This window comes from Phaethon aethereus, assembly GCF_964289735.1.
Source record: "Phaethon aethereus genome assembly, chromosome: W".
In the NCBI taxonomy this organism is placed as follows: domain Eukaryota; kingdom Metazoa; phylum Chordata; class Aves; order Phaethontiformes; family Phaethontidae; genus Phaethon; species Phaethon aethereus.
In genome coordinates, this window is record NC_138581.1 from 18,907,231 (window position 1) to 18,925,431 (window position 18,201).

Genomic DNA, 18,201 nt, shown 5'->3' on the forward strand with positions numbered 1-18,201 from the left:
TGCCCCTGTACTCGGCACTGGTGAGGCCGCAGCTTGAATACTGTGTTCAGTTTTGGGCCCCTCACTACAAGAAGGACGTTGAGGTGCTGGCGCGTGTCCAGAGAAGGGCAACGAAGCTGGTGAGGGGTCTGGAGCACATGTCTTATGAGGAGCGGCTGAGGGAACTGGGGTTGTTTAGTCTGGAGAAGAGGAGGCTGAGGGGAGACCTTATCGCTCTCTACAACTACCTGAAAGGGGGTTGTGGCGACGAGGGTGTTGGCCTCTTCTCCCAAGTAACTAGCGATAGGACAAGAGGAAATGGCCTCAAGTTGCGCCAGGGGAGGTTTAGATTGGATATTAGGAAAAATTTCTTCACTGAGAGAGTGGTCAGGCTTTGGAACAGGCTGCCCAGGGAGGTGGTGGAGTCGCCATCACTGGAAGTGTTCAAAAAACATGTGGATGTGGTGCTTCAGGACATGGTTTAGGGGACATGGTGGCTCTGGATTAATGGTTGGACTTGATGATCTTGAAGGTCCTTTCCAACCTAGCGATTCTGTGATTCTGTGAATTAGTTATACTATAACAGCTTTAATTTGAATAAAGAAAGCAAGTTTCTAAAGATGGAAAAAGATGGAAGAAGCTAATGAACTGCTTAAGATAAATGACTAGAAACAGAACACAGTCACCACAATGAAGTCTAGCCACAAATGAAAAATACCAACAAGTAGAGAGGTCTTTTTCATGGAGGCTCTCTTTCCTTGCATATGTTTGAGTTTTTTTTTTCTGTAGTGATGCTTGCTAAGATTTCTCAAGGACCAACGCAATTATGTCTGAGCTATGGATCTCAATGCAGGATTGTCATAATTTCCATAAGTTTCTTGTGAATATACTTAAACTTTCCCCATTTGGTGCTCCAGCCATCCCACTGCAAAATTTCACATTATAGAGGATGAGAAGTTTTATGCATTAGCCTCTAAATTACATATGCACAATTTTCATAGAAAAGTGGAGAATTATGTGAAATTGTAACATCTAGTGACTCATGGAAGATTAAAACCTAGGATTTTTTTTTAGCAGTATGTGGAAAAAAACCATTTATTTTCCACATTGAAGATGGCAGTTTTGAACTGATATAAACTGCTATGCTCAGCATAACCACTTTTTGTGTGTGCATAAAATACATGTTCCTATGAGAAATCCATTTCTATAAACTAAACTATTACAGGAATCTAAGATTTCAGCTAAATATAAAACAGATTAAGGACAGCAATTTTTCTCAGTCATGCACATGTTTTCAAGGCAAAGCTGACAGATCACATGGCAAACAAATCTGAAAACTCTGTAGTACAGTATAGTGTGGAGCTATTTAGATAAATCACAACACAGTGGTAAACTGTAGACACAAATGTTGTACAAGAGGCCAGTTACACCTATATTTTAAAATTACACTATTCTTCCTTGGCTTGGAATTTTGCTAGTGTCCCATATGTGTACTGTAAGGAATAAAAATGCAGGCTGTAAAATAGGAAAAAATGGACATAAAATTTGCTCAATCACCATTATTAATTTTGCACTAAATTTCAGATTAACTATATAATCTGCATTACCATTCTACATCATAGTTGCAGCCAAAAATTTATTTGATTAACTTGGTTTTAAAGTGTGGTGTGACTGGAAGTACAGACAAATTTAGAGCAAAAATACACCACAGTTTACGGTACAGGCAATGTCAAATGATTGTGATAAACTTTGAAATTGCTGTTATTGCTGCATGAACACACTATTAGACAGTTTACAACCACACGATGTAACTTGGGGTTCAGAGAAGCGGTTTAAGAAAAACAAACAAACAAACAAAAAACCAAACATTGTGTAGTTTTAGGTCCTTGGAAAGCCAGTATCAAGTGTTTCATAGAACTGATCTTCTCAGGACAGAATACAGACCTGACAACTAATACACACAGTAAAATCAATACAACTCTGCAGTAATGTTGCTCGCAGGTGCCTTGAAAATGAATGTTCACTAACTTTATAAATAAGGCAACAAGGTTAAGAAAATGCCTGTCGATAGCAAGGGTAAAGTGACATCCTTTTGAGATGTTTGATAGAGCTTTAATTTCAGGACAGCCACAGCAAAACAGCTGAATGGTCCAACAGCTGAAGTTCCTTTAGGTTACATACATAGCCTGCTGCTAGGGTAAGTTCTCCTGTTCCTATTTATAAAAGTAAATGGCAAGACGTGAAATCTCCTGTTATAAAAGTTAACACAGTACATGATCTATTACATGACAGCAGCAATGCATAACTACACTTAAAAAAACCCCAAAACACATAGTACTTTTTGTCTTTCATGACAGGAATGGTGAATGGAACATGCTACACAAAGGACAGGGATTGTGTATTTCTCAAACACAGTGTATGTCATACTAGTAAAAATGAAATGTTAGTGAAAATTCAGTTTTATTAGAATTGTAATAGGCTGACTTTACCATAATATCCTATGGAGTTTCTAGATGGTACAAGGCTATTTGTGTATCTGTACTGACATAACTCTTAGTACTGTGATATCATAAGAGTAGCTGCCTGCAGCCATTAGTCATGAAGTTTAGAATTACTTCTAAGTATTCACTGCAGAGGAAGTTGTAACTGTCCTTTAAAAAAAAAAGTACAAATATTTTTGCAGCCACTAAAGGCAATAATAAAAACCACCAAGAGATGCATGATTTTCACAACTGAAGTAGCAGTATGTATAAGTGTTTTGATCTTTTTTTAAAGAAGGCTGTTTACAGTAATCAAAAGCCATTTTAAACCAAGAGAAAAATAATTTTAAGTAAGAAATTACAAAATATTGTTTCTTATAATAAATGATAAAGTATAATGAACTTGGTTCAGCATAGCTAAATATTATTTTAAAAAAGTATGAAAATGTCTACTTTAAAAAGGTGTAAGACTATAAATAAGCTTCTAAAAAGATGCTGCAATATGTCTTGCTACATGTACCATGGCTGGAAACAAACACATTCTTGAACATGTACTGAATTGAACTCTTATTTTTCATTATGTTGTAGTCACTTGTTATTTTTCATACTGACATACACTTCTTCAAACTAAGAAAAAAAACATCTTAGTTGCACGTTACTGAATTTCAGCTACTGTAGTGCAAGTAGGAATTCTGCTCATTCTGGAACATCACACTGCTACATAGCAAGCTTCTCTGCAAGGAGCTATTTAATTGATTTTTCAAGCAGATGATATATTCAATGCAGTGAAAGGGAGGTTTTATAGCTGGTTTGACGTCTCAGCCAAATCCCAAAGTTACTCTAACAGCAAGTATTCTCCCAATTCAAAATGCCCCCTCACTTAACTGGCCACACATTACTAATGCAAATATAAAAAGTGCTTAAGAATTGGGCATTCTTGATTATATAAAATGCACATCTGAACAACTTAGCTTTCTGCCTAAAGCCGAATTTTTTGAACAAATTAAAGAAGGAAGTAACCTGAAAATTAACATTTCATGCCATTTTTTCACATACTGAATCATTTGCCAAAGAAAGACTATTTCTTTGCTGAAGAAAGCCTCCTGTGGAACTGATAGTCAAAACTGCTGGCGCTGAATTTTCAGAAATGAAGAGGAAAAGTAATCATCTTCAACTGGGGTTTCTTTTCTCACTTCAGTGGCTGTGAATCACCTGTTTGGGGGGGAGGGAAGGAACAGCTGAAAAGCTAAATGGCTATACAAATACTCTCTGATCAACATATTCGGCAATTCCAACATGCAATACTGATCACTGTCTTTAAAAGCCTTAATTCTCTTTGTTCCCAGAGTAATGACACTTTAACTCTGGAGCCAGGACACACAGAGTATGACCAAGTCTTTTTTTTGCCTTTTGGTATTACTGGCAATGGACACAGATTAGAGCTTGAAGAGGCCTAAAATACTGGATTAGGAGACTATGGAGAGCAAAAGCTCGCTTCTTCACCCAGTTACACTGTCCGTCACTCCCAGGAACCCAGGCTTCGCATTACAGAATCACAGAATCATTAAGGTTGGAAGTCCTTTCCAACCTTGGTGATTCTGTGACCTTTAAGATCATCAAGTCCAACCATCAACCCAACACCACCATGCCCACTAAACTATGTGCCACATCTACGCGTTTTTTGAATACTTCCAGTGATGGTGACTCCACCACTTCCCTGGGCAGCCTGTTCCAATGCTTGACCACCCTCTCAGTGAAGAAATTTTTCCTAATATCCAATCTAAACCTCCCCTGGCGCAACTTGAGGCCATTTCCTCTCATCCTATCGCTAGTTACTTGGGAGAAGAGACCAACACCCTCGTCGCCACAACCCCCTTTCAGGTAGTTGTAGAGAGCGAGGAGGTCTCTCCTCAGCCTCCTCTTCTCCAGACTAAACAACCCCAGTTCCCTCAGCCGTTCCTCATCAGACTTGTGCCCCAGACCCCTCACCAGCTTCGTTGCCCTTCTCTGGACACGCTCCAGCACCTCAATGTCCTTCTTGTAGTGAGGGGTCCAAAACTGAACACAGTATTCAAGGTGCGGCCTCACCAGTGCTGAGTACAGGGGCACGATCACTTCCCTCCTCCTGCTGGCCACACTATTGCTGATACAGACCAGGACACTGTTGGCCTTCTTGGCCACCTGGGCACACTGCTGGCTCATATTCAGCTGGCTGTCAACCAGCACCCCCGGGTCCCTTTCTGCCAGGCAGCTCTCCAGCCACTGTTCATGGGATTCATATGAATCCCAAGTTCATGGGATTCATATGAGTAGCAGAACTATAAATTATATTTGTATATTTACTGTTTATAGTCTAGAAATTCAATTAAGTCAGAGTGTTTACAGATTGAAACCAAGCTATCAAAGAGTCAGTCACACAGGGTAACCAATGAGTTTAGCAGTCAAATCTAATCGTCTTTCACTTGGAGCTATTCAGTCTGAAGTGATAAACATGCTAAATTTTTACAAGGTCAGAAGTAATTAGAAAAAAAGTACAGGGTGTGTCTAAGAGAGATTGTGCCACTTTGTTACTTAAAAGCTTTTTAAAGTGTTTTGGTAAGCTGCAAACAGTCCCTTCAAATTTACTAAATAAAATAGAGCTTTTAATATAGAGCTTTTTTATAGGAGCAGTCCTGTCACTATTCAGCAAAAGTATTCAAACAATAAGAGGCCAAAATGTTGCCTAAAAAATGTTTTCCTTACTATAAACTTTAAATTCCTTTGAAAAGTCAGTGATACTAAATTCATATGTGCATGTTTTACCACGTTGGACGTCAGACAGTTTAGTCACATTCATACTAAGTCTCCTAGAATGCATAAACTGAGGCTCAGCAACTACTGCTATACAAAAAGTGTTGAAGAAATATTTTTTTTTTAGGTTAATTACAGGTTAATTTTCCCAGTCTGTGCAAGGCAAACTCTCCTCTTCATCTTCTGATTCAGGTGATGCTTCCTTAATGCGTCGCAATGCTTCATGGATGCTCCTTGTCAGAGGGTCAGTATCAGGCAGAATTGTAAAGGATTCTCTCAAAACATCTTTCTGCACTTTCTTCAGTTTCACCCCTTTCCTGATCTGTGCCAAGATGTTACTGCTATCATCTTCATCGGGAAAAGGAGGGAGACTTCTCTGCTCAACTTTTCTTAAGTGAAAGCTGCCACGCTTCAAGGAAGCCAGCACTTCATCCATTGGGGAACTCACTGCAGAAAAATCAAAAGACCTTCAGTATTATTTTTATGGAATTAATTCAGTTGTCTTTTGTATTTCCTACAGACCAAGAAGTAGCCACATGCAATTAATGTAATAGTCCCATACCATAAGTATAAAGGAGAGTGTAGTATTTTCAATTTTATCATTCTGTAGCTCTATTATTGCTTTAGCCTCCAAATTTATCTTCCCTATTACCAGGTCAAAATTGGATTATACAGACAATTATAATTTCTGAAACCAAGTAACCTCCTATCAGGCAGGTAGCAAAACTTTTTGAACAAGGCAGCATTCCTGTTTGCACTCAAGAAATTAGAGACAGCTGCAATGAATCCAACATAATGAAAATGTATATTACATTATATTTCTTGACTTTGAAAATGATAATGAGCATGCATCTTAAGTATTGGACTGATCAGTCACAGAAATGCAAGCACAGAAGAGAGCCTACATTCTCAGCACTTGAATTTTGTGGCTGATTTTACCTACTGTATGACTTACTACATGCCAATGAAGGAAGCAGCAGTACAGTAAACTGCAATAGCATGCATTTTCCTGCTCCTCTGGATTCATGTATGTATCAACACTTAGTCACAGCATGCCTATATAAATTCCCTTCCTTTAAAATTAATGAAAACAGAGAAGAAGGAGTTAATACCTTATCACAAATCCTTCCTTTATCACCAGTTTGAAATTAGTTCTCTGCAGAAATAAAAATCAGGCTTTCACTCTTTGAAGAGGTACAAGTAGGTAAGATGTCCTGGTTTCAGCTGAGTAGTCAAGGACAGTCCAGCTTCTCGTGCTGGCCTGAAATAATGGGTGGATGGAGCCATGCAGCCTGGTTTCGGCTGGGATGGAGTGTTTTTTTTCTTCCCGATAGCTGGTATAGTGCTGTGCTTTGGAGTTGGTATGAGAATGATGTTGATAACACACTGAAGTTTTAGTTGTGGCTAAGTAGTTGTAGTGCTTGTACTAAGTCAAGGACTTTTCAGATTCTCATGCTCTGCCAGTGAGGAGATGCACAAGAAGCTGAGAGGGGGCACAGCCAGGACAGCTGACCCAGACTGGCCAAAGAGATATTCCCTACCATATAACATCATGCCCAGTACATAAACTGGAGTTAGAGGGTGGGAATCGCTGCTCACCGGGTGGTGAGCAATTGCTGTATTGGGCATCACTTGTTCTTGTACATTCCTTTGTCAATATTATTATTGTTGTTATTATTGTTGTTTCCTTCTCTCTTGCTGTCCTATTAAACTGTTTTTATCTCAACCCATGAGTTTTTTCCCCAGTTCTCTCCCCTGTCCCACTGGGGAGGGGGGGAGTGAGCTAGTGGCTGGGTGGTGCTTAATTGCTGGGTGGTGCTTAATTGCTGGGTGGTGCTTAATTGCTGGGTGGGGCTAAACCATGACAATCACCAATTTGAAACTAGTTCTCTGCAGAAATAAAAATCAGGCTTTGTCTCTTTGAAGAGCTATAAGTAGGTAAGATCTCTATGTCAGAGAATGTAATATAATAAAGCTCCCATACACTAGCACATACAATGTGCAGCACAGATCAATCAATAGATGAATATCCATCTCAGTGTTTTTGCATATTTTGTATATTTGTATATTTTTGTATATTTTTAAAACCTGTTTTGCATTTTTGAGTGGTCTTTGTTTATCAAATCATGTTCATCAAACTAATGGCCCATACAGTTGGAATAGACACGAGGAAAAGAGAGAAATAAAAGAAGAAAACAGGACTGCACATTTGAAGGAGGAAGGAAGGATTGTAAAATACTCATCTGTCAGAGACACAAATTTATGAAGCCACTTAGAGACTTGGAACATCTCAGGAAATACAGAGCAGCAGGTAGAGTGCTGTTGCAGATATTAATGATGCTCTTAAGAGGGAGGATATAATTTGATCTTATATTTGTCATTTTATGATGTATAATCAAATTGCAAAGACAATACATGTTTTATATAAAATTGAAAAATAAAATGGGTATCAGAAAAATAAACAATAGGACTACAGAAAAATAAATATGGAGCAGCATCAAAATTGATAATGAACTTAATAAGACACTGTACCTGCGACTTGCAAGAATCATAAGACCTTAAAAATTCTATAACTATTCAGTTGATTCAAGGTTTTTCAGTCATTTAAGGACAATTCTAGAAGAAACACTCCTTGTTTCTACCTGATAGACAAAAACAGTTCTAATTTTGATTTTATCTGGATGAGGGAAAATGCCAATTGAGGGATGTTTTCTGTAGTTGTAACTGACAGAGCCAGACAGAACTTTTAATAAAAGGTTATTACAACCATATTACAGTAGTGTGAACCAAGGCCTACCTGAGGTACTTTTCTCAGTGACTTCCAGTAAAACAGTTCAGCTGTGCACTTTTGAAAATCCCAAATAAAAGCTTAGCTCTAATATAGCATGTTTCATCGAAATGCCAAGATTATTTTGTTCAAATGTGGCTGCCATTCTCCCCATTTTATATATGGGATAAAGGATAAACATTTAAAAACAAGTAGCACAGAATCACAATGAAGTTGTAACATCTCCCAGCTCAGTCCTGTGCTGCATTCACTCGCCTCAGTTTCCAAAGAAGTTTTTGATCTTTTAACTATTTATTAACATGCTTTGCTGAATGATTATAGATTTAATTTTCAGTCATAGTTAAATGTATATATTCTTACTTGTCTCTCAAGGGGACTTAAGAGTTTGTGGATTTTTGTATGAAAATTTGAAGAAACCTTGAAGAAAGCACTCTCAAGGTTTCCTATGTCCCAAGACAAGTATTCATTTTACTAGGTCATAAATTATGTAAAATCTGTTATTAAAAAAACACTGTGCCCTCAGGTGAAGCATATAATATTTTCAGTGTTAGCTGTAAACAAGATAGGAAAAAAGAACCTTTTAGGCGATGTTTAGCTCCAATTTCCAGCTAGTCATAGGATCAGTTTCACAAGTGTTTTCTGTCTAACTGAACAAGTATACCACATCCTGTCATACAGGTTCTAACATTTGTTTGAGTTGCCAACATTTGTCAACTGAAAAGGATTTAAGAACTTTCCCATTAATAATTATAAATAAATCACAGCATACACTTCTCTATATAGCAATTCAAAAAGAGGAATTGATGTGCATTACAATTAAATACACAGAAATGAAAATATTACCTCTCCTCCTGTGTAAACCCTCTAGATCACCGGTCTTCTTAAGCTTCTTCTTGGCACTGACTAGCTGACTGCTGTCAAACAGATGTGCTGTTGGGACACTGGAAGAGTTCTGGATTCCCTTCTCCTCACTCTGATGTTTAACAAAGCTGTCGCTTTTCTCTAAGGATTTGGTGTCATCTTCCTTGGAGGGCAGAGGTGGAAGCAGAGGTGGAGGTGGTGGAGGCAAAGGGGGTGGAAATGGTACTACAGTAACAGTCTCTGGTTGAAGCTCATTACTGGAGAGTGGAGAAGTACTAACATGAGGCAGTTCAGAGGTAACACTGTTGGGAGGTAACGAGATATCCTGAAGTTGTTCTAAGCTTGTGGATTCCTGCACTTGCAAAGGCCGAAATGCATTTTCCAATTCCACCTCTTCACTTTTCTCTTGGATTTGTATGGTTGCTGGCAAAGATTGAGGCTGATCTACACAGGACACTGAGCTGGCTGCACATTTTCTTCTTGCAAGAGCCAGTTGTACTCTGGTTGATTTAAGTATTACTTGCCCAGGATACCGCTAAAGTGAAGAAGTTATTTACAATTAGATAAGTACATGCAACACACTATTTTAGACACTAAGTACTTGTCATTAGGGTTTGCCTTTCTGACAAGTAGAATTCGTCTACTATTTTAATGAATTTTGCTCTGGGCATAAAAACAAAGCAAACATATCCTCACCTTTATGCAAAAATGATCAGTTTTCTTAATTTTTATTCTTGGTTAAGCCATAATTTACACGTGATTGATCTAGTCAGGGATACACATGGGTGGGTTAGAATTTCACTAAGAACCAGATTGTACATTCAAAATGTTTTTTTCTGAAAACTAAAATTCAAAATTCCCTCTTGCTTCCCTTTTCTAAAACTGGTCTGTGGCACTCTGCAGCAAAGTCCTCTCTGACCTAATATGCTGGCCTTAGATGTGAATCATACTGCTTAAAAAAGTCTCTCATCAAAATATCATACATTTTGAGAATTTCCAAAGTGTTTTTAATTTAGTTCTTAAATTTGCTGCTTCAGTATCTGTCTTTTTCAAATTAGCTTCATCCCTAGCCATTTTTATGCAAAAGTAAAAACTGCTTCTGAAATGCAGGTCTAAAACATTTTAGACAATTGTGGCAGGCCTAAAGCAATATAAATCATATCAATATAAATGTGCTCATACATAAAGTCAGTTCATTAACAAGTGCTGGTTAAAATAAGTAAATTTGCTTTAATTTACAGAAGCTATGCAATTCAAAAGCCTTGCAAATAATAAGGATATGAAGAGTGTACTGCTAAGACAGCTTTCCAGTAAAGAAACTTCTCATCTATTTTTTTAATGTATTCAGCAAAACAAAACAAAACAAAGTCTTCACCAATTAATACAGTCTCTGTTTTCCTCTGTTTTCTTGCACTTTCATCCCTCTCCTTATTCTCTCCCCTTCATTCCATCTTCTATCCATTTTCTCATACTTACATTGTAATAGGAAGGGGCAGGTATTGGCAGGTGTTATTGCAATCAGTGGTAGTGAGGGTATGTCAGATGATAATACCATTTAGATTATACTTCTTTTCAGAAAGTATGCTATGTGTCTTGTCACAATGTGTGGATGTGACAACGAACAGAAGCTTATTACAACACTGGGAATGCAACGGCCAGAGAAACTCGCTACCACTGATGCCATATTTTGTTGTAAATTTTCCAAAGAACAGTTAACTATAAAATGACAGAGAATAGCTAATAGCATAGTATAGTTCAGGAATGAGTGAAAATTTCTTTTGCAAAAGAAATTGGTGGAAAAGAATAACTCCTCTTCTGTTACCTGTTTAAACGTGCGAAGTCTGTCCAGTGTTTTCTGTCGTTCCTGACTAACCCAGGAGCTCACTCTTTGCTCTTCATCTTGTAGTTGATCTCGCTTCTGAGAAAATATACAGAAAACATGTAAATATTACATCCAATGCTATGGTTAGCATAATTTAAAAAAACCCCAAAAACTGAATTAAAATAACTCCTCTGCTAATTGTTAGGAATTACCTAACAATCTACTTCTCAAATAAACACATTTCTGACCTTCAAAACTTTGCCTTTGTCTTCCCCTTAAAAAAATATTATGCATTTCATGTTTTATAACCTTGATGAAATACAAAGCTCAATAAAGAAAGATTTCAATCTGGAGCTGGAGCACTTGAAGACTGGAACTTTTTACCTTGAAGATGATAAATAACTAGAGATGTAACAGAATATTATACTGCATATATTATCAGCTCCCAAGACCTAGCCCAGTATTTGAATATTCTTTAAGATAAAGTCTAACTATCACTAGATAAAGTCTAACACAACAGTCAGACTAGCTAGCCTATTCTCTGCGATGAGACTGTGCAGAGAATTGTGGAGCATACACAGCTGGAACTGCACACTTTATACAATGCAATTCAAGTGATTTCTTTTGTAGAGAAAAGAAAAATAATGAACAAGCTTATTAAGATTCAAGAATAAATGTGTATGGTTTCTTTACTCATTTCAGCATATTTGACACTGTGTTCAGAGATGTCCAGAATCATCTATGTGCATGTGTTAACAAACTGCATGCAGCCTAACCCTAGCAGTAATCACTTAGCATTAATGAACTGTTTTATTTGCTTGGATTTAATGTCGTCCTAACACAGCTATATACTCCCCCTTACCAGCATAATGTGATACAGAAATCCATGGTCCAAAGGTCAAGGATACACACCATCTTTTTAAAACAGTTATCACTCTGAATGCTCTACTAATTAATGTATAATGAGGAATGCAAGCTATTAACTAAAGGCTAAACTCAACAGCAGAAAACTCAAACCTACTAGCTGAACAATATGGTGCATTTTGTATTCCTCCTCACTCCGGTGATGTTGCTGGATCTTTTCATTATGCTTTGCGATACAGATCTCCTGTAGAGACATAAAATATTATCTATAAAATATAAATTTCAAATATGAATTTACAGTGTATAATGTCACATTTAGCAAACAGCACTAAGAATTAGAAAAATAAAAATTACAAAGCCCATCTCAGACAAGCTAATTTAACCAAGCTAATTTAACTTACAATAAAAACATAAGATGGAAACAAAACCAAGACAAACCAACCTAAACCTATTACTTTTAACTGTCAAAAGAATATACACAAGTAACAGCTGCTTGAAAAGTTTATTTTACAATACCAGTACAAAAGTGGCAAGAAATACTGATTTGTCAAATACTTCATAAAACTGTTGTGCAACTCCATGTATTTGTATACATGGATAACAACTATCAAATATACTACGTATTTCTGTTTAGGCAACTAGGTAGCTTCCCATTTGTGTCGGTTCATCTTTTGCATGTACAATTTGCAAGCACAAACATTAATAAAGTTCTTACAATTTTATGCATACACAAGCAGGTTCACTTATTATACTGAGTTCACATCCGTAATGTCTGATTTAAAAACAAGCATTTATTACATTGCCTGTGAATAAGAACAGGTTAAAAAGAAAACAGGAAATGTTACAATAGATGACAGGAAGAAGCATGACACTCAAAGTTAAGGTAGATTATATAAAAATAACTGAATTAAGTATCTGTCGCAAAGAAAAGGCATGTGCAGGAATTTATAGTAGCAAAGAGACAGACAAGATCATAGGACAATACTGAGGGCAAGGAAATCAGACAGCATGGGCAATGAAATTAGGCCCAGTATAAGCACCAGACAGAACTAGAATAAGGTCAGACGTGCAGTTAGAAACAAGACTCATGGCTGTGTAAGAGGGGGCAGCGTTAGGAAACGGTTTGGAGTGTGACTGCAGCTAGAAGAACACCAAAGTGATGAGCTTTCCAGGCAGCAGTCAGCTTGACTTACTGGACAGGAGCTTTGCTGTCGCAAGCATTGCTTGGGGCAGCTGATGGAGTATCAGCCATCAAGCAAGATACTACAGTAGTGGCAGAAAGACACAAAAAACAAGGAGGGGAGGAATAAAAAAGCGCACAATTTTGGACACTGGGAACTGCAGAAAAAGCTGCACTCTCCTAAAAGCTATGGACATACTGTGATCAAGGTTCCTGTATAGGAAAGAAATACCATGCTGTCTTGAATGTTTCTAAAGAGTAAGACCATCAGTTTTGCTACTGTATACAGGTAATACTCCAACAAGAGCACAGGTTTCTGTAGAAACTGTCCCAGCTTCATCAGAGCGGTGCATGTGTATATCTATATATATCTAAACACTGCTGGGTTTTATGTTTGTTTGTGTGTTTTTTTCCCCTGATGAAAAGAGTTTAATACAGCTGGAAAAGTTAATCCATTTAATTTGCAACTGCAAAAGTACAAACTACTTAATTTCTACATTTCAAAGACACAGCAATAACTTTGGAACATTATTAGACAATCTGAAAGACTTTTTGTAATACTACCACTGATTTATCTTTATAGTTTATTCTCTATGTATTAAGTTCGATTGAAAGACTATTTAACAAGACCATATGTTAGGTTTGGGTTGTTTTTTGCTTTTTTTTTGTTTGGTTTGTTTTGTTTTTACAGGTTGGCAAGACTAAAGAAATAAAAAAAAAGACTAATATGAAAATTAGAGGAATATACTCTCATAAATACTTGGGGGACACACTTTTCTGAAACACTTTCTCTTTAGCATCAATATTTAAATCTTTCTGATTAAGAGCAGTAATGAAATATACTTTAAGCATGTAAAGAAAGAGGTTAAACCAGACCAAAACATATTTGATGCTGACTTTCATAAAACCATTTAGGTTGGGAAAGACCTTTAAGATCATCAAGTCCAACCATTAACCTAATACTGCCAAGTCCCACTAAACCATGTCCCTAGGCACCACATCTACATTTTTTAAATACCTCCATGGATGGTGACTCAACCACTTCCTTGAGCAGTCTGTTCCAATGCCTGACAACACTTTCAGTGAAGAAATTTTTCCTAATATCCAATCTAAACCTCCCCTGGCGCAACTTGAGGCTGTTTCCTTTCGTCCTATTGCTTGTTACTTGGAAAAAGAGACCAACACCCACGTCGCCACAGCCCCCTTTCAGGTAGTTGTAGAGAGCGATAAGGTCTCCCCTCAGCCTCCTCTTCTCCAGACTAAACAACCCCAGTTCCCTCAGCCACTCCTCATAAGACTTGTTCTCTAGACCCTTCACCAGCTTCATTGCTCTTCATTGGGCATGCTCCAGCATCTCAATGTCTTTCTTGTAGTGAGGGGCCCAAAAATTAACACAGTATTCAAGGTGCGGCCTCACCCGTGCTGAGTACAGGGGCATAATCACTTCCCTAGTCCTGCTGGCCACACTATTTCTGATACAATACTTCTTTGTACTAATAAAGAAACAACTTACTTTAATGTAATTAAGTTTCTATGACTTCAAAAGACTATGAGGGGCTGAAAACATGTTGTGGCACATCTGAATCATCTTAACTAATTACAGAAATGGTCAACCCCCCCAACCAGGTTGCAATTTCATAGGGACAAATAGAGAGTTCTACCTGTAGACAAGATTAAGTGGCTGCAAGCAAAGGATGAAGACAAAATAGCTGGGTGGCAACATTAAAGAAAACGATATGGATGATTATGGCAGGTGACAAGCTGAACATCATAAACCAAAAATCTCATACTCTGGCAAAAAAGAAAACATCATAATTGGGTGTATGGGCAGAAATACAGCCTGCCACATATGTGAAGTAATCCTTCCTTCTCAGCACTGGGAAAGCAAGAGCATTATGTCCTGTTAGAGCCACACTTCAAGAAAGATGTTAACCAACTGTATAGAATTCAGAGAGCATCAAGAAGTAATGTTAATTTCTCTTTTAATCACCTGACTGATTTCTGTAGTATCAAATTGTACTTCTATGGAAAAGACAGAAAGGGAGAGCTGAGCAACCATTTCAACCCTCATCACTGGATACACTACTATGTTTAAGACTAGTAACATGTAATATACGTAAAAGAGATGTATTAGTATTACATTTAACTAGTTCAGTGAGCCTTGCTTTCAGATTGAAAAGCATCTCAAGTAAAATGTTAGCTTTTCATTTTTAGTAAGCTCAGTATGTGCAGAGAGCATATTTTATTAGGTGTTCTAAGTAGTTATGCCCTTATATAACAACAACAACATAAACGATCATACTAAGTAACCCCATGTCAGCTGTCACTGCAACTAATTAACACCTGTTTTGGCATGGGCTATGCTTTAAACTGTGGGCTTGAAAAGTAGTAAAGGTGTCCTATTAAACGGACACAACACATGAGGAAGCTTCCTAGGTTAAAGCACGCATTATGAACATACCCCAAACAGTTTCACCGACCAGTTGCTTCTCCCAGTCTGCTCATGATAAGAAATACTTTTCCTGAACGTAAAATAATTCAATTTCTTCATAACTCTATTTTTTCAAAAATTTTTCTAGATGCCTTCTGCATCTTTTTTTTTTTTACATTGACTCTTTGCTATAAATTTAGCTCCCTAATAAAACAGCTGTTTGTTTCATACAATAACCTAATTAATACTACAGTACAGCCAGTAGAGGCTACACTAGGAAAACAATAGAGATATTATGTATGAAAAATCCATAACTAGCTTTCAAGAAATAAGAAAAATAATGAGACTGCTATTAAAATTTTATTTTTTAATAACTAAGTCATCAACAGAAAGGAACATCAGGAAACAATTGCGTAACAAATGCATATAGGTTTGTATAAAAAAAAAGAGAATATAGAGTTATACTCATGTTAGTACAGTGAAAGAACATCAACCTCAGTAAAACCATACATTTAAAAAATGCTGGCTCAGTAACTGTCCTGGTTTCAGCTGGGATAGAGTTAATTTTCTTCATAGAAACTAGTGTGAGGCTATGTTTTGGATTTGTGATCAAAAAATGTTGATAACGTACTTACGTTTTGAGTTGTTGCTAAGCAGTTAAGGACTGTCCAGCTTTTCATGCTGGCTTGCCAGCAAGAAGGCTGGGGGTGCAAGGGAAGCTGGGAGGGGACACAGCCAGGACAGCTGACCCAAACTGGCCAAAGGGATATTCCATACCATATGACATAATGCTCGGTATATAAAGCTGGGGGAAGAAGAAGGAAGGGGAGGAGGGACGTTCGGAGTTACGGCATCTGTCTTCCCAAGAAACCATTACGCGTGATGGAGCCCTGCTTCCCTGGAGATGGCTGAACACTTGCCTACCGATGGGAAGTACTGAATGAATTCCTTGTTTTGCTCTGCTTGAGTGTGCGGCTTTTGCTTTACCTATTAAACTGTCTTTATCTCAAACCATGAGTTTTCTCACTTTTCAATTCTCTCCCCCATCCCACCGTGGGGGAGTGAGCGAGCAGCTGTGTGGTGCTTAGTTGCTGGCTGGGGTTAAACCATGGCAATAACTCAGAATCACTTTCTAACAAACCTTTAGCAAAAGCTTCTAAATAAAGGATTGGTACAATTATTTGATGACATTATTAAAAAATAAAAGCATCAACGGCAAAAACAGGGAACAAATTTCTGAAAGAAATGAATAGACTATAGTCACATAAGTTTATATTTACATTACATAAAATCTTATTCTACACACAGTAACTGATTCCTTTTCACTGCATTATCTCCTCAATAGACAAGATTTTCAAATACCCAGATGATAAAACTACCTCCTCCAAAAAACAAAAACCAACAAGAGAGAATTATTTCCTATTGTTTTCTTAATTATGATATCTGCTGCTAGAATGGAGGTGTCCTCCTAAGGGAATTTTCAGTTGCCAGGAGGAGGAGTAGTGGTGGTGTCAGGAACAGAATCTGAAAATTATTAAGCAGACTCTCATCTCAGTTCAGCAATAAATGTTTCTTAATTGAGATAAACAGACCAAACAACCTTCAGGAAGAGTTTTACCACATAGTATGTACTTTCCAAATCCAACCTAAAGAATCATTCTTTTCTCCACTTAGCATTCAGTTGTCACTTTTGCATCCCATCTGGCTCTTTGTTCTGCATGCTTAAAATAAACTGCAAACTCTTTGGAGCAAGAACCCTTTTTTCCTCACAGGTTTTTAAAGTACAACGCTTCACATCAGGCACTATAAGTAGCGTTCATTAACAATGTTTTGCAATATCACTAGAATGGTCACTCAAGATACAATGCTTCCATATGCTTGAAACGAAGACACAAGAGTCCTTATTTTTCAGGTAATTACTAATACGCTGTATTTGGTTTGTGCGGCAAGGGTTTGGTAGAAGAGGGGGCTACAGGGGTGGCTTCTGTGAGAAGATGCCAGAAGCTTCCCCCATATCTGATAGAGCCAATGCCAGCCGGCGCCAAGATGGACCCTCTGCTGGCCAAAGCTGAGCCAATCAGCGACAGTGGTAGCGCCTCTGTGATAACATATTTGAGAAGGGGGAAAAACTGCTGCCCAACAGCAGCCAGAAGAGAGAGGATTGAGACTATGTGAGAGAAACAACTATGCAGACACCAAGGTCAGTGAAGAAGGAAGGGGAGGAGGTGTTCCAGGTGCCAGAGCAAAGGTTCCCCTGCAGCCCATAGCAAAGATCATGATGAGGCAAGCTGTCCCCCTGCAGCCCATGGAGGTTAACAGTGGAGCCAGATATCCAACTGCAGCCCATGGAGGACCCCACGCTGGAGCAGGTGGATGTGCCCAAAGGAGGCTGTGACCCCATGGGAAGCCCATGCTGGAGCAGGCTCCTGGCAGGACCTGTGGACCCATGGAGAGAAGCCCACGCTGGAGCAGGTCTGCTGGCAGGACTTGTGACCCTGTGGTGGACCCATGTTGGAGCAGTCTCCTCCTGAAGGACTGCACCCTGTGGAAGGGACCCAGGCTGGAGCAGTTCATGAAGAACTGCAGCCCGTGGGAAGGACCCACGTTGGAGAAGTTTGTGGAGGACTGTCTCCCATGGGAGGGACCCCACGCTGGAGCAGGGGAAGAGTGTGAGGAGGAAGGAGCATCAGAGACAAAGTGTGATGAACTGACCGCAACCCCCATTCCTCGTCTCCCTGCACCACTCGGGGGGGGGGAAGGTAGAGAATTTGGGAGTGAAGTTGAGCCTGGGAAGAAGGGAGGGGTGGGGGGAAGGTGTTTTAAGATTTAGGTTTTATTTCTCATTATCCTACTCTGATTGGATTGGTAATAAATTAAATTAGTTTCCCCAAGTCGAGTCTGTTTTGCCCATGACAGTAATTGGTGAGGGATCTCTCTGTCCTTATCTCGAACTGCGAGCCTTTTGTTGTATTTTTCTCCCCTGTCCAGTTGAGGAGGGGTGTGTAA

At 38.5% G+C, this 18,201-nt stretch overlaps 1 protein-coding gene across 1 annotated transcript in view; it reads right to left on the minus strand.

Annotated features, from left to right (window-relative positions):
* Positions 1-5,388: 5,388 nt before the first annotated feature.
* Positions 5,389-18,201, minus strand: part of LOC309415041 (junction-mediating and -regulatory protein-like) — a gene marked incomplete at both ends in the record, with an annotated part of 134,104 nt that continues 121,291 nt past the window's right edge. Inside the window, 4 exons of the mRNA XM_082012432.1 lie at positions 5,389-5,696; positions 8,881-9,433; positions 10,721-10,816; positions 11,742-11,828. Of these exons, the coding sequence (XP_081868558.1) occupies positions 5,389-5,696; positions 8,881-9,433; positions 10,721-10,816; positions 11,742-11,828 (1,044 nt within the window). The remainder of the gene's footprint in view (positions 5,697-8,880; positions 9,434-10,720; positions 10,817-11,741; positions 11,829-18,201) is intronic.